Source organism: Octopus sinensis, linkage group LG3, assembly GCF_006345805.1.
Source record: "Octopus sinensis linkage group LG3, ASM634580v1, whole genome shotgun sequence".
Taxonomy (NCBI): Eukaryota; Metazoa; Mollusca; class Cephalopoda; order Octopoda; family Octopodidae; genus Octopus; species Octopus sinensis.
The window spans coordinates 148,951,346-148,967,866 of record NC_042999.1 but is presented as its reverse complement, the minus strand read 5'-3'; the positions used below and the strand labels follow the sequence as shown (position 1 = coordinate 148,967,866).

Here is a 16,521-nt window from a genome sequence, read left to right as displayed (position 1 = left end):
AAAAGTACTGAATTTCAAGGCTAACCCAAAATGTAGAGCATGGTACTGACATATCATGACCGATCAGGCTATCAGATGTTGCTACGCATCGCTAGTCACAATGCGCTTCACATTGTTTTAGCCTTCAGACAACGCCACCACGCTGGCTAAGTGAGCGGGCCAACAGAAGTGTGAGAGAAAGTTGTGGCGAAAGAGTACAGCAGGAATTGCCACTACCCACTGCTGGAGCCGCGTGGAGCTTAGGTGTTTTTGCTCAATAAACACTCACAACGCTTGGTCTGGGAATCGAAACTGCGATCCTATGTCCACGAGTCCGCTACCCTAACCACTGGGCCATTGCGCCTCCACAGTACTGACTTATATATACTTTGATATACTTGGTAGTATATTATGGTTTCAAAATGGAATATGATGTCCTTACCAGCAATTAATATGTACATACCATTTGCCAGGAATGTGTCTGATATGCAAATTGTCTAATAGTGTTACACTGCTAAACTTAGTGGCTGTTTAAGGAATGTGTACATGGATGGTTAATGGATTGGACGTGGTACTCAAGAAGGAGCAAGAACTCCTGAAATATTCATATAAACCCATTACCAATAATGGTACACAAGTTTCATTATAATACTGAATCTTCAGAAATGTGACTGATCATATGAATTTAATGAATCTTTATATATATATAGGAAGAGTTTACAAAAAAAACAAAAGACGAAGACAGATGGTGTACAAAACAAACAGATGTATTAGTATAACGCTCAGGAATAGAAAAAGTCTTTTATGTTTCGAGCCTACGCTCTTCTACAGAAAGGGACACAGAAAAAACAAGGAGAGAAAAAAATGTGTGTAGTGGCTAACGATCTATCATGGCAACTAGTGTATGTATATATATATATATACACACACACTCCATTTTTGTATTTGGTTTGCAAGATTCTTGGTGTGAACTCATGTGTTTGAAACATTTTATGCATCTTGCAAAGGTCATAATGCCAGCATAAAACACACACTGGTTCTATTTACTTTCTCATTTCACATTTGTCAGTCGGTTAACTACTTATCCAATTAACTAATTGATCAATCATTTGGTTAATTGATCAGTCATTTATGTTTGTCAGTGTCCTTTCATTGCCAGACAAGCCCTCTATTCCAGTTCTTTTTCAGGTCTATCTGTCAAACAGAAAGGACTTTTCACAAACCTAACTGATAAATTGATCAACCAAATGACTAATCAAACGATTAGTCAATTGGTTAACAAATTGACTAATAAAATAAAGAAGTGAAATAGTAACAGTACATAATAACTCTCTCAAGATGATTAGGCTGTCTTGAAGACCAAATGTAATTTACTGTTTAAATCTTGGTGTAATCCTGTGAATTGAAATTTTTTAAATATTTTATTTCAGGCTATGATAACTCATCCCGAACTGTGATATATTCTGCAATCAATGGTTTAGGCACAGATATCAAATTTCGCGCTCACTGGAGATCAAAACTCAACTCTTGTCATCTCACACTGTGAACATTTATTTAAAGACAAAATCCTTTTTTTTTTATATTATAGCAAAAATATATATTTAAATTTGAATTTTAATTACATTTTTATTTTAAAAACAACTTTGAATGAGTTATGAATTTTTAGTTGAATGAGTTTTCAGTCATCCCTCCAGGAATATCCTCATCACTGCTACCACAAACCAAAGATCTCAATCCCCTTAGGATATCAACGGTATTGTAGAATATTGGACCATACCAGTAGATTATCCAACAATCCTGGTGTACAGTTTAGCCCATAATGGGCTCAAAATGTAACCAAATAAAATCTTTTCGTTAAAAATTTCAAATTTTTTTCATTAATTAATAATTTGCTTTACTGTCTTTTTCTCTAGTCAAAGCTCTTTACCAGCCCTTAACATAATAGAAAGTAATTCTGGATCAGCTGCCCAATCAGTACTGCTTCCTGCAATTAAGCTTTGGAGAATATATTGGAAAGCCCTGTTCTCTTTCTTTAGTTTGGCTAAATCTTCCAGAAACCTGAAATTTTGAATCAATCGTTTTAGTTTTTTATTAAGCAGATATAGGTAACAAAACGGATCTTTTCCCTTTGAACTGTAGATCGAGAAATTAATTTTTTGTAACAAAACACTTTCAAACTTCGGACACTGGTAGAATGTGTCATTTAAAACATCTTTTACTGTTTTAGTGTTGTTGAGAAAAGTTTATATTTACGAAGTTATTTTGTGTTAAACTTGTCTTATTTCAGTAATTTCAACCAATCAATGACGTTTATTCAGCTGAATAAAATTACTGTCGTTGTTTGTCAATAACAACTATCGGCGGTGTATATTTCGTTTGTCATTGATATTTATGACATCGTTTGTACTGGTTTTAGCTTTAGGGTTTTAGGGTTAAAGTTATGAAAAAAAGTGAAAAATGATGAAATTGGAGGGGGAGGGGGGCAAAAGAGTCATTCTAAAAATAGTAGCTGAAAAACAGGAAAAAAAAAACAAACTAAAAGCAGTAGAAATGGACGAACGATTATGGTGGTGCCATGAAGTAAACATGCTTCAGATACACTCATTTATTCATACAAACGTAACTGAGATGAAATATGTCATAAATAACAGTGACAAACAAAATATACACCGCTGGAAGTTGTTGACAAATAACGGCAGTAATTTTATTCAGCTGAATACATGTCATTGATCGGTTGAAATTACCGAAATACGACAACTTTAACATGAAATAACTTTGAAAATACAAACTTTTCTCAATAACACTAAGAGTAAAAGATGTTTTATATGACACATTCTACCAGTGTCCAAAGTTCGAAAGTGTTTAGTTACAAAAAATTAATGTCTTGATCTGTCGTTCAAAGGGTAAAAATCCAACAAAACAAATATGTTTACATAACAAAGTCTAATTACCTGCTCTCTTGTGATTTTGTATTGTATTTCTCAACAACAGTTTTTAGATTTTGATTTGTTGGTTCCAGAAAGATCATTAATTCACGATTCTGAGCAATGTTTCCTGAAGGAAAAAGAAGGGCATTTATTGAAAACTGCATTTACATTTTATTTTTTTATTTGTTTCCGTCATTAGACTGTGGCCATGCTGGGGCACCACCTTGAAGAATTTTAGTCAAATGAATCAACCCCTAACCTCATCATCGTTTAACGTCCCTTTTCCATGCTGGCATGAGTTGGACAGTTCGACTGAGGTCTAGAAAGCCAGCAGCTGCACCAGGCTCCAATCTGATCTGGCAATGTTTCTGCAGCTGGATGCCAACCACTCCAAGAGTGTAGTGGATGCTTTTTACATGCCACCGGCACAGGAGCCAGTCAGGTAGGCCTGGCATCAATCACATTCAGATAGTGCTTTTTACATGCCACCGGCATTGGAGCCATCTACTAATATATAAATAACAACTTAACAAGTTATTAGAATAGACAACTTGTTGCTGTGACCAGTGACAGCACCACAATGTTGACAAGCAGTGAGTGCAAGTACTGCAGTTTGTTTCTAGAAAAAAGATGAACCCTGTTTATCAACCCCAATACTTTAAAGCTGATACTTATTACATTGATCTCTTTTGCTGAACCACTTCGTTACAGGGACATAAATACACCAACATTGGTTGTCAAGCAGTGGAGGACAAAGACACACACACACATATATAAATATACATACATACATACACACAACGGGCTTTTTTCAGTTTTTGTCTACCAAATCCCCTCGCAGGGTTTTGGTCAGCCTATGGCCATAGAAGACACTTGCCCAAGATTCCACACAGCTACCTTTGTGCCTATATTTAAGCAAAATTTTAAATCAGTTATTCTTAATCTCTAAGAATACCGTAGCAAGTACAAATTCATCTGACTATACCCTATCCCTGGAACATATAAAAGCAGGCACCCACAGGGTTTCATTTACAGTGGAAAATAAGAGATATTTCTGCCAATTAGTGGAATCATAAACACAAAACTATGCAGCATAATACTTCCCCAAGGCTGGAAATGTTTTCACAAAAGATTGGAAATAATGGACACCCCATATATGACAACCATCACATGATGTCAAGACAAAGAGACCCGAACACCTATAGATATCATCATCCATGATGTCTTTAGGTCTTTGAGGCAGATTTTTCTACAGCAAGATGGAACAACTGCAATGTCTAGGGATCCATTATGTAATAACTAGACCTGCAAGAAATAGCAACCAAAGTTTCCTTAAATTACAGTTGACACTGTAAAGTGGCTGGCATTTGCCAGCTATAAAAATCATGCCAAAACTGACCTCGCCTGTGCTTGTGCCACATAAGAAACACTCAGCCCACTCTGTGTGTGGATGGTGTTAGAAAAGGCATCCAACTATAACAACCCTGCCAAAACAGACACAGAAGTTTGGTGTAGTCTTCTGTCTAGCCAGCTCCTGTCAAATTGTCCAACTCAAGCCAGCATGGAAGGCGGAGATTAAACGATGACACCCTAGTCTCTTGAAAAACAGTTATCTAAAAGTACATTAAGTAGTGTAGCACAAAATGTACAATACCTGAAAAGAAAGACTGGATAGTCATGTTTGGAACACTTAATCTGTGGGTAGACTTGAAACAGTAAAACCTATCTGTATTTTATTATAAGATCAAAGATTATTTAAATGTATTTTAAAATAAAATCTTTGAGGAACACTGCTAAATACTGGTTTCAAATTTTGACACAAGGCCAGCAATTTCAGGGGAGTGAGTAAGTCTATTACATCAACTCTAGTGTATAACTGGTACTTATTTTATTGACCCCAAACGAATGAAAGGCAAAGTCGACATCAGCATTTGAACTCAGAATGTAAAGATGGACAAAATGTCACTAACCATTTTGCCTGGTGTGCTAACGATTCTGCCAGCTTGTTTCCTTTGCACTAATAAATATAAATTCTAGATTATTTTTCCCAATGTACTATTGGTTTAATTTACGTTTGATGCATAGTTACAGCCAGAATCAAGATTTAAAAAAAATAGTTCACTTACTTAAGTTCTCAACTTTCATTTGATCGACTTTAGACTGAATGTTAGTCAGTGCCTGTAAAAATATGTCATTTAAATATTATTCAGAAATCTTATTCAATTCCATTGCATAATAAACTAAATACAATATTATTGGGTACACCATATTTTAACACAACAACAATAAAGAAGCATGAAAAACAGAGCTTGGCTGAAAAAACAGAAAAACAGCATAAAAACAACATGAGAAACAGCTAGGTTGGGAAAGAAAACAGAAAAACAGCATGAAAACAGTTTGCTTAAAAAACATAAAAGCAACTATTGGCTGAAAAAACAGAAAACAGCATGAAAAACAACTTGGCTTTAAATAAACCAGGAAAAGGCAGCATAAAAAAAAGCTTGGCTGGAAAACAGCATGAGAAACAGCAAGGTTGGGAAAGAAAACAAAAAAACAGTTTGCTGGGGGGGAAAACAGAAAACAGCATGAAAAACAGAGCTTGGCTGAAACAATCAGTTGAATGAATTCAGTTACCATAGTGATAACTGAATTTAAAGTAATTTTTGAATTCGATCAAGATTGAGTATATTCATATATCAACCAAACTACCACATATTGTTATACACAGCTGATCACAATGTACTTCCTTACAGGGCAGGCCAACATTTCCACTGAATGGAACACCAATCCATCACCGGGTCACCCATTTACAGATAAGTGGACTATGTATTCTGATATAGTTTCTTAAGAAACAATAATACAGTAAAACATTAAATATCTCCATTAGATTAATAGTCCAGCTTATCAATCACCATAACAGGATTTGTTTAAGCTTAATCTGAAACTGATTAAGGTTGATGTTTACAGAAAAAATTGTGGAATGGAAAAGAATTCTGTCAAGCTGTCATACAATGGGACTGAGGAAAGAAATAATGGTCAGTCAAGGACCTGGGCAGTGGAACACAGTATGGGTGACAAGAAGAATAATGGTGAGTGTGCAGGTGGCAGTATGAAATAGCTAACTTGGCAAGGGTTTTTGTTTTTGTTTTTTTAATTTTGTCAGCAGAGGATTGTAGTGTCTATGAACCATTACAAAGTTTCCGAGATTGGTTGAAGGGAGAGAAGTTTCTACAAACTGACCCAAAAGCTTGCAACAAAGTGGATGTTGGTGCCTTTCTCAAATACAGTCCTCATATGTCTATTTCCCATGCTGGCATGGGCTGGACGGTTTGACAGAAGCTGACCAGTTGGAGAGCTACCCAGGCTCTAAATGTCTGTTTTGGCATGGTTTCTAAGGCTGGATACTCATCGGAGTATATTTCACTCCTATTTATAGCAAAGTTGGTATTTTAAAGTACCTTTACATTTTTAAACTTGCCTGTTCGGTTCATGCTTTGGCTACTTATATCATTATTATTAATAATGGCATATTTCTCTATGTATATATATACAAACGCACCCCAGTGCCAGTGACATGTAAAAGCACCCATTACACTCTCAGAGTGGTTGGTGTTAGGAAGGGCATCTGGCCATAGAAAACCATACAAAATCAGATAGGAGTCTGATGCAGCATGCCAACCCAGTCAAACCGTCGAACCCATGTCAGCGTGGACAACAGATGTATGATGATGATAATATGTACCCTTCCTAATGCCTACCACTTTATAGAGTGTACTGTGCTTTTTTGCATGACACCTGCAAAGGTGCTCCTGCACGTCTTTGAGAGTAAGGGAAACAGCATTTAGTTCCTTCAACTATTTGATACACCCCAGGCCACGCATTTTTAAAAGAGGGCTCCCATCAATTAAATCAGCCCAATTATTTTGATTGAGACTTGTTTTACCAGCAATGATATTCCAGAATGCTGTTAATGTCAGTAAAATAGTAGTTCATCAGAAAAACAAATCACAAACGTCTGGTATAAAAAAAAAGCAAGATTCATTCTAGATTGCAATTAATAAAGAACAACTTGGCCAAGAATATAAAAATGGATATCTACACTGCAACAAAACATAATTTATGCTTCCTGAAAACAGATAGTTACTATGCTGGTGCCACATAAAAAGCACCTGTGCTGGTGCCATGTAAAAGGCACCCAAGCTGGTCCCACACAAAAAGTGGGAAACTGAAAGAATCCCATCGTATATATGTATATATATGTGTGTTTGTGTTTGTCCCCGCAACATTGCTTGACAACTGATGATGGTGTGTTTACGTCCCCGTAACTTAGCGGGTCGGCAAAAGAGACTGATAGAATAAGTACTAGGCTTACAAAGAATAAGTCCTGGGGTCGATTTGCTTGACTAAAGGTGGTGCTTCAGCATGGCCACAGTCACATGACTGAAACAAGTGAAAGAGTACACTCATTAAAAGTGGTTGGCATTAGGAAGGGCATCCAGCCAAAACAAACAATTGGAGCCTGATGCAGCTCTCCAGCTGGCCAGGTCCTGCCAAACCGTCCAACCCATGCCAACATGGAAAACAGACTTTTTAAATGATGAAGATGATGACAGTAGAAACACCTGAAGAAAAAAAATCCAGAAGTGAAAACAAAACAAAAGCAAAAGAAAATTACCTTATGTTTTTTCAGAATATCTACTGATAGTTTACGTTGTTTTTCCAAAACTGATTCTAATTCTTTGCTACAAAGACAACAAATGAATATTATAAACATTTGTTTTAAAAAGTATTAAATTCATCATAAAATATATTTATGAAAAGAGAGGGAGAGAAAGAAAACAAATGTGCATTTATTCAAACAAATATATTTCAAGCTTACCTAACTTTGACATCAGTGGATTCATCTTTCTCAAAGAGATTTTCAATCAATACCTGACCAATTTGCACTCTGAAAAATACAAGTTAAATCCTCATTATCATCATTTAACATCTGTTATCCATGCTAGACTAGAAAAGATAGGAATTAAAAGGGTTGGAAAAGAGTATTACAAGTCCAACAGCTGTTTCTTGGGGTTTGGTGGCCCAAAATAATGACTGTAAATTGATTCTATCATCAGATAATACCAGCCTCCATCTTCAGGGAAGAATTTTATATTTGAGGTGTTGACAGAAAGGAGATTAAAGATAGAATGATTTTGAGAGGAAGTAAGTGTATTAGAAAGAGAATTTGGGAGGTATTAAGATAGAGAGTAAGTAGTGAGCTGTAGAAACATTGCCAGATCAGATTGGAGCCTGGTGCAGCCGCTGGCTCACCAGACCTCAGTCAAACCGTCCAACCCATGCCAGCATTAAACAATGATGATGAAAGAGAGATGGATGTCAGTAACTAATATAGAAGAGAGTTGCATAAACAGAAAACAACAAAACAGTAATATGAACCAATAAAGAATCTTTTTACAGTCACTCGACTTGCAAGTTAGTAATAATGATTATAAAATTTTGCCACAAGGGCAGCTTGTGGGAGGGGATTAAGTTGATTACATCAACCCCCAGTGCATAACTGGTACTTATTTAATCAACCCTGAAAGGATGAGAGACAAAGTGGACCTTGGCAGAATTTGAACTCAGAATGTAAAGACAGATGAAATACCTATTTCTTTATTACCCACAAGGGGCTAAACATAGAGGGGACAAACAAGGACAGACATAGGTATTAAGTCAATTACATCGACCCCAGTGCGTAACTGGTACTTAATTTATCGACCCCGAAAGGATGAAAGGCAAAGTCAACCTCGGCGGAATTTGAACTCACAACGTAACGCAGACGAAATACCGCTTGGCATTTCGCCCAGCATGAAATACCACAAAGCATTTCACCTGGTGTGCTAACAATTCTGCCAGCTTGCCGCCTTTGCAAGTTAGTATACAGTCAATACAAATAACAGTCAAATTTCTTTCAAATCAAGCTCAATAATGTCCTGCAGGGAGGCGAGATCAACAACAATGATAAAAGACAAAACATAACCTTGAAAGGTAATTTTAAGAGTAAAGCTCACCTTTCTATCATCAGCTTCCTTCGTGATTCTCGACAAGTCTGTAAGGTGACTTCTTTCATCAATTCACTGATTCTAAAAAAATAGAGTTTGATAACATAATTCACTTTTATTTCAATTATTTCTCAATCGAATAAGCTTGATTAATGATGTATTTTAGGAGAATCACACTGCTATATATTAAAGCCATAAACTATAATAATTGTTTCTAATAAAGGTACAAGGCCAGAAAACTTTTTTGGTGGGGGGGGGGTAGTTGATTACATTGACACCTCCTTCCTAGAATGTAAAGTGCCAAATATCATAAGGCTTTTAATTTTTCCAATTTTGACATTAACAATTCTATTAAACCACCAATAATAAATAATAACAGGTTTCAAATTTTGGCACAAGGCCAGCAAGTTCAGGTGTAAGTCGATTACATCAACCCCAGCGCTCAACTGGTACTTATTTTATCAACCCCGAAAGGATGAACGGCAAAGTTTTTCAATTCTGATGCTCCAACTATTCTGCTAATCCTCCCCCACCCCCGCCGCCACCACTAATAATAATAATAATAATAATAATAATCATCTTTTCTACGATTGGTACAAGGCCTGAAATTTGGGAGAGAGGGGCTAGAGGATTACATTGACCCTAGTGCTTAACCAGTACTTATTTCATCATTGACTTCAAAAAGAGGAAAGGCAAATTTGGCCTTGGTGTAACTGTTAACAAAATGAAAACAATAAAAAAATTCTTACAGACCACACTTACTTGGATTCTGCTTCTGGTTCTAATACAGTCGCTTCTACAAAAAAAAAATTGTTTTTCTTTAAGCAATATATAAACCAGTTACATTTTAAAGAAATCTTAAGAAATATGCCCCTTCCCTACTTAGGGGGTTGGCATGATGTTGAAAGTTGCATGGCAACTTCATTAGAGCTAGTGGCACAAAAAATGCACCTAGTTTACATTCTAAAGCAACAAATAGTTCCCCAACATTTTCAGGCTGCTGCCCACTTGGCACCCAGGCCATATTCCTAGTGACCCCTTAACACTCCCCACTACAAATATAGACCACTTTCTACAGCAAATTCAAAACAACTGTATTTCACAAAGAAAACTTAAACCTAATTAACCTATTATTTTTTTTTTTTACATCTATCACCCCATTTTGGCCACCCCATTATCATCCCACTTTTCTTCAATCTCCCCATGGATCTTTCCACTACCCCCAGGGGATCAATACTGCCCACTTTGGGAACTACTGCTCTAAAGTGATTGGTATTAGGACAGGGCATTCAACTGTAGAAACCATGTCAAGCAGACATTGGAACACAATGCAGGCATTGGGTCCAATGGTTTCTGTCAAATCATCCAACCCATGCTAGCATGGAACAAGGACATTAAATGATGATGAGGAGGTGTAATGACTGAGATTAAACTGCAGGACTACCAAGCACTTGGTCATAGGTTTATTCCTTGTTATAGTAAATGTAGTGTGCCACTAAGAAAGGCACTGCTAGTTCTGGACTGTCTAATTATCAAAGGTGGTGTGATTCCTAAATCTATGATATAGGATTCATTGTTACATCGCAGTTGAGTGATTGCCTAATTATTAATATAAGTTTCATTCTTTCCATGGCTGAGTGAATGTAAGAACAATTGCTCCAACAAAAAACAATCCATCAAGGTTAACTCGGAAAAAGAGGAAGAATGAATAGCAGAAACACGGAATAAGAGGGTCAGTGGCTACCCATAAACTTTGACCATCAAGACTGGTGAGGTTGTCATGGTTGATTTGCAGGAAAAACTTAGTCTTGACTTGAATGCTGGCAACAAACTAAACTCTGTTGAAGGCATCCAAAGACCAATAATGGTGTTAAACAAGGAACTGTATTAAGCCTACCACCTGAATTAGCTGAGAGCTGGGAGGGTGAATGAGCAGGAATTGTTGAAGCAGAATATTACTAACGCTATACAAACAATGTGAAAATGGTACCTATTTCCAGTGAAACAAACTGAGGCTTGTCAGGTGATGCTCAAAAAGACAACAAAATGACTTGAAAAATTTTATTCTTGTAAATCTTGAGATTTCTACTCTAATGTAGTTGTTTCTTACATAAGGTACAATGCAGAAATCTTTAGAGTATTTGGCTCATGATTGCAAGGTTGTAAGTTCAATTCATGGCAGTGTATTGTGTCCTTAAGCACAACACTTTATTTATCTCACAATGAATCTCCCTGAAAACTATATGGCTACACGTATCTGTGGAGTCCTCAGCCACTTGCACATTAATTTCAAAAGAAAGCTGTTCCGTTGATCAGATCAAATGGAACCCTCGTCATCATAACCAACAGAATGCCAGTTAAATAAAACTGTGAAATGCATGTGACATAGCACAAAGGCAAAATACACCACCTTTGTTTCAATTAATTGTGAAAATAACAAAGAATTTAGTAAAATCCTCATCACCATCCTCCATGAGTTGGACAGTTTCACAGGATCTGGCAAGCCACAGGGACATGCCAAACTCCAGTGTCAGCTTTGGTTTCTATAGTTGAATGCCCTTCTCCAACCACCTTATAGTGTTCACCGAGTGTTTTTTTATGCCACTGACACCAGTGAGGTTGCCAAACTGCAAAACCAAAAAAAGAATGGAAATGATAAAAAATAAAAAAGGGAGTGGAGGGGAGACCTTTATACAAGGTGCTGAGAGGCTGAAGTATGATAGGGCATACACAAGCACCTTCCTATAGAGAAGATGCACAGTTAACATAAATTACCATGAAATTATGATAGGTTTTAATGTAAATCCTTTCAAAACAGAGAATTTACACCCAAAACTAGGGACAGTTTTTAAACAGGTTGGTATCAAATGGGTTGAAAGAAGCAAGAGAATTAAATAATGACTACAACCAAGAATCAAAATTAAGTTATCAACTCTAATAACTAGATTTACTCCTATTTTACAGTGATCACATTTATAATAAGCAATGATGCTGGTGCCAAGTAGAAAACACTGGTTACGGTGCCACATAAAAAGTACTGGTTACGGTGCCATATAAAAAGCACTGGTTATGGTGCCACATAAAAAGTACTGGTGCTAATGCTAAGTAAAAAGCTCCCAGTACACTTTGTAAAGTGGGTGGCATCAGGAAGGGCATCCAACCATAGAAACTATGCCAGAACAAACACTGGAGCCTGGTGCAGTCCCTGGCCTTACCAGCTTCTGTCAAACCATTCAACCCATGCCAGCATGGAAAACAGACATATGATGATGATGATGATGACAACGACGATGACGAGATAAGCTAAAGATACTTGAATTATAGACAGAGCAATAGGATTGCATGATGCTCATACCTTTATGAAAGGCATTAGCAATTTCTTTTTAATCTTTTAGTCAGGAGATAAGACAGTGCCTATGAAACTTTACAGAGCTTCTGTGACTGATAGGAAGGAAGGCAGAGGACTTGACCCAAACACTTGCAATAAATTGGACTCTGCTAAAGACACCCAAAATACCATGTAGTTTTAAATCAGGTGATAGATTAGCCATTTAGCATTCAGATTAATCTACCAAATCTAATTCTTCTTTATGCACATTGCTTTGAATTAATGCCAAAGGTCTCAGTCATTCGTCACTGACTCCGTGAGGCCCAACACATGAAAAGTGCTTTTCACATGCCACTGGCATAGGCCACCTTGCCTCTGTGGGGTCCAATGCTTGAAAGGTACATTTTATGTATCACCGATACAGGTGCCAGTTACGTGACACCAGCATCGGCCAAATCTGGCCATGGAAAAATACTACCTTGCTAAGAACCAGGTGAGGGTTGATGACTGAAAGGGCACCCAGTTGTATAACACTTGCCTCACCAAATTCCATCTAATTCATGCAACCATAGAAGGAAAATGGACATTAAACAATGATAATGCAGAAAATCAAGGTAAAAACTAGTAAATATTTACAAATACCTGCTTTTTCAGAGAGTTTTTCATCTTTCAGTCGATTACGTAATGATGATTTGATGACCAATAACTTCTCTAAATCATCTTCATTAAACAGTTCTTTATCTTTTTCAGAAAAAACTGAGTCAGCAGATGATTCAGACATAATTGTAAGCAGAAAACCTAAAAGACAAAACAAAAGACATAGTTAAATAATAGCCATCTATATATCATACTTAATGTATATACACAGTTGATAGGCCAGTTACTGCTGTATTTGCCCTGAGATAACATCTCTTATGGATGTGCTGTGTTAAAAACACAATAAATATCAGAGAGAGATAAAAATTGAAAACGCCAGCCACCAAAATGCCAGAATGCATCAAGTATTCTTGCTGGCTGCTGCAATGATGAATTTTCCACTTGCTCTGATATTTATTATACTTTTAACGCTGCACATTCATAAGAGATGTTATGACAGGACATACTGTAGTAACTGGCAATTTTAATTAAATACTGCTTCAAATGTGTATACTAGAGTTAAATAACATTTAAGCCCTTAGAGAAGAGGACCACTAATATTTTTAAATTAAGGAAAGCTTATAAGTATTAAATTAGAAACAACATTAAAAAAATAAACTATATTAATTATAAGCTGTAACAATGTCATCATCGTCATTTAATGTCCGTTGCCCATGTAATGTAACACCTGCGATAGTCGAGGGATTACTGTAGTGAGAATAATATCAAAAGATGCAGGGTATTTAGTAATGATGACTAACATAAAAATGGTTTTCTAATTAAAGAAATAAAGAAAATTTTCTTACAATATTTCCTTGTTGAGTTACATTCCTTTTATTGAGAATTTCCAATTATATCTTCATTGTTTTTCAGTACAAAATTTTTATAACATTTCTTAACTTTCATTTCTGGTAACCACACTGAAAAGACAACGGGAAATAAAAATTACTTATACATCATAAGATATAAATTATATATACTTATTGAAAACATTAATGACAATCACTACACAAGTATAGTTACTGCTTAAGGCTGTTCAGAATCAATATGGCCCTTTCTCTTTGATTATGGTTGTCTGCAGAATCTGATGATGGCCATCTCTTTCGTTTGTTCATCTTTTGATGACTATACATGTAAATGATTTAAGAAGTCCAGGTGTAACTGTGTGCACAAAACTCTTCTTGTATTTCCTGATGGATTTAAATGAATTCATTGCCCCCTCTTTTCTTCAACTCCCACCCCAACTTTCAACAGTGAAATTGTCAAAACAGGCAACATGAAGTGTGATCTTCCACTCTTGGAGGGTTGGTGTAGTTTCTTCTCAAAGAAGGCTTTGAACCATTTCTTTGGTCTTCCAACCAATTCCATGTTATAGTTAGCTTTAGTGGATCCTATGATGAAAACACAAGTCCAACATGCACATGAAATGTCAAACCCACCCATGTAATGTAGAGTTAATTTTGGAGGTATTGATTCTTGTGATCTGAAAAGATCTTCTGGAGGTCCTGAATGTACAGCTTAACAAACACAAACTAGCCTGCAGCTTTCTGATGTTGAAAAGGTTCCTGTTGAGTCTGAAGTCAATACTGTCCCGTCTACCTTCCCATTCTCCTGATAACAGTGCGGAAATGATAAGGAAAATATTAATAAGCACAGGAACCAGCAAAAAGCATTGTCTGACTCCTGTTCTTAAATTGAAGGGCCCAGATTTCTGGCCTCCAACAACAATTTGAACTATCATCTGTGTGAAATAAGCAGAAGAGATTCACAAAGTTTAACATCACTACCTCTACTGTGAAGATGGGTCCAGTGGTACAGGAGATCCAAGACGACTAGTAGCTCCTCCTTGTGAAAGGACACAGATGGGCATCAAATCTGTCAGAAACTGGCTGAAAATTTACCATCACATCTTGTTTTCCTCTGAGGTGGCGATTCCTAACCTTTATGTTCCTAAAATTACCCACAAGGAAGCAGAGCTGTGGCTGATAGGTGCCATAGTATATCAATTAGAGCAGGTGTTTGTTCACAGGTAACTTTGTGTGAATTTTGGTTGATGTTAAGAATTATTTTTGATAAAACTGCGATTAGAATGGAAGAGTGTATTTAGTTATCAGCTACAAGAAGATGAGCGGTTGAAAAAAAGAAAATTTATAAAAACATAATTTTTCCCTTGTAAATTTTATTAAAATTCCATGACTTTATGATGTACCAACCTGGTTATGATTCCACCACGAATTAACTGACACAATAGCAGTCACGAAACTATATATTTACCAGGTGAAAATATATGTAGTCTATTATTATATGTATATAAAAAAACTTTGCATAAAGCAAGTGTTTACACGCCTACGTGAGAATTTCACTGTGGTGACTCAGGAACCTGTAACTCTCTGAAAGGAGTACGTTAGAGAGGGAAATTATACTGGAAAAATCTTAACCAATTGAAAATTTTAGAAACATATTTCTTTTCACTTGTAACTATTTGTTTGGTTTACAACTACGTTTAAAATAGAGAAATCCGAATAAATTTCCGAAAAAGCAGTTGCTATGTGGTGCTTATTAGGAAACATTTTATTTTTATTTTCTTGAACTGTTAGTTTTTAAGAATGACAATAAGTTTAGCAGTATAAGAATATTTTTTAAATGCGACTTATGTCGGATGATAGCTAACTTCCAAATAAAATAATTTTCTATCTGTGACAATATATATATTTAAAATAATTGTGCCGTTAATGAATGTTAGCTTCGACTGTTTTGGATGCAAATTAAATATGAACTCTGGTTTGTAAAAAGTAAACAAACATCACTAGAAATAGATAAAACACAACTCTTGATTCATTCTGTTTGGTTTTGAACAGAATAAAACAGTAAATCTGATCATTTATCTAGAACAGTGCTTTTCAAACTTTTTGCTGGAGCGGAACCCTAAGGAAACATTCCACTGGCTCGGAGAACCCCTGTGCAATAATTTAATAGTCTTATGCACACATATCTGCACAGGAGACTTAAAAATTACTGCCGATTTTAGCAGTTTTGTAACTTCTTGCGGAACCCCTGGACTGTATTGGCGGAACCCCAAGGTTCCACGGAACCCTGGTTGAAAACCACTGATCTAGAAGGATGTGTACAATCTGAAATTAAAATAGGGATGCTCGAGCCATAGGAATTAATGAAGAATATTAAACTTAAGGGTTGGAGTTGAAGTTGTAATTGTTGCTCAGGCCAGTCCCTTTGGTCAGCCTTGATCGAGTATACCTTTGATCAGAAGTGTTCCAGCCATGACCATTTCATCTTATTCCAAACCCCAACTCCTAATTCTAACAGCGATGTAAGAATAGCGAGTCCTGGGTTGTTTACAATTTACTGCACATTCAAACACTAGAATAATTTACAGCATAACATAATTCAGTGAAGGAAGTAAAAAAATCTTTCAAAGATCAATTATTAAAGCTAAGGTTACTTACAAACTGGACAAACGAGTTTTGAAAAGAAAACTATTCCTGTTCGTGGCGGGGAATTTAAACAACCGGAGCTAGCTTCAGAAATAAAACCGCATATCTAATATCACTAAATGCTTTTCATTGTTAATACTCAAATATAGAGG

General features: G+C 36.2%; 2 protein-coding genes across 3 annotated transcripts in view; one reads left to right on the top strand and one right to left on the bottom strand.

Annotated features, from left to right (window-relative positions):
* The window catches only part of LOC115209258 (DIS3-like exonuclease 2), a 77,684-nt gene extending 75,842 nt beyond the window's left edge, over window positions 1–1,842 (top strand). For both annotated transcript variants that reach the window (XM_029777552.2, XM_036501477.1), the window contains one exon: window positions 1,410–1,842. In XM_029777552.2, the coding sequence (XP_029633412.1) occupies window positions 1,410–1,436 (27 nt within the window). In that variant the 3' untranslated portion in view covers window positions 1,437–1,842. The remainder of the gene's footprint in view (window positions 1–1,409) is intronic.
* Window positions 1,382–16,476, bottom strand: LOC115209259. The gene is made up of 10 exons (XM_029777554.2): window positions 16,382–16,476; window positions 13,724–13,837; window positions 12,924–13,079; window positions 9,716–9,749; window positions 8,963–9,034; window positions 7,786–7,854; window positions 7,582–7,648; window positions 5,033–5,084; window positions 2,931–3,033; window positions 1,382–2,037 (listed from the first exon to the last, which is right to left on the bottom strand). Exons 3-10 carry the CDS (start codon window positions 13,060–13,062, stop codon window positions 1,893–1,895), a joined length of 681 nt encoding a protein of 226 aa, XP_029633414.1. The 5' UTR covers window positions 13,063–13,079; window positions 13,724–13,837; window positions 16,382–16,476; the 3' UTR covers window positions 1,382–1,892.
* Window positions 16,477–16,521: the final 45 nt, after the last annotated feature.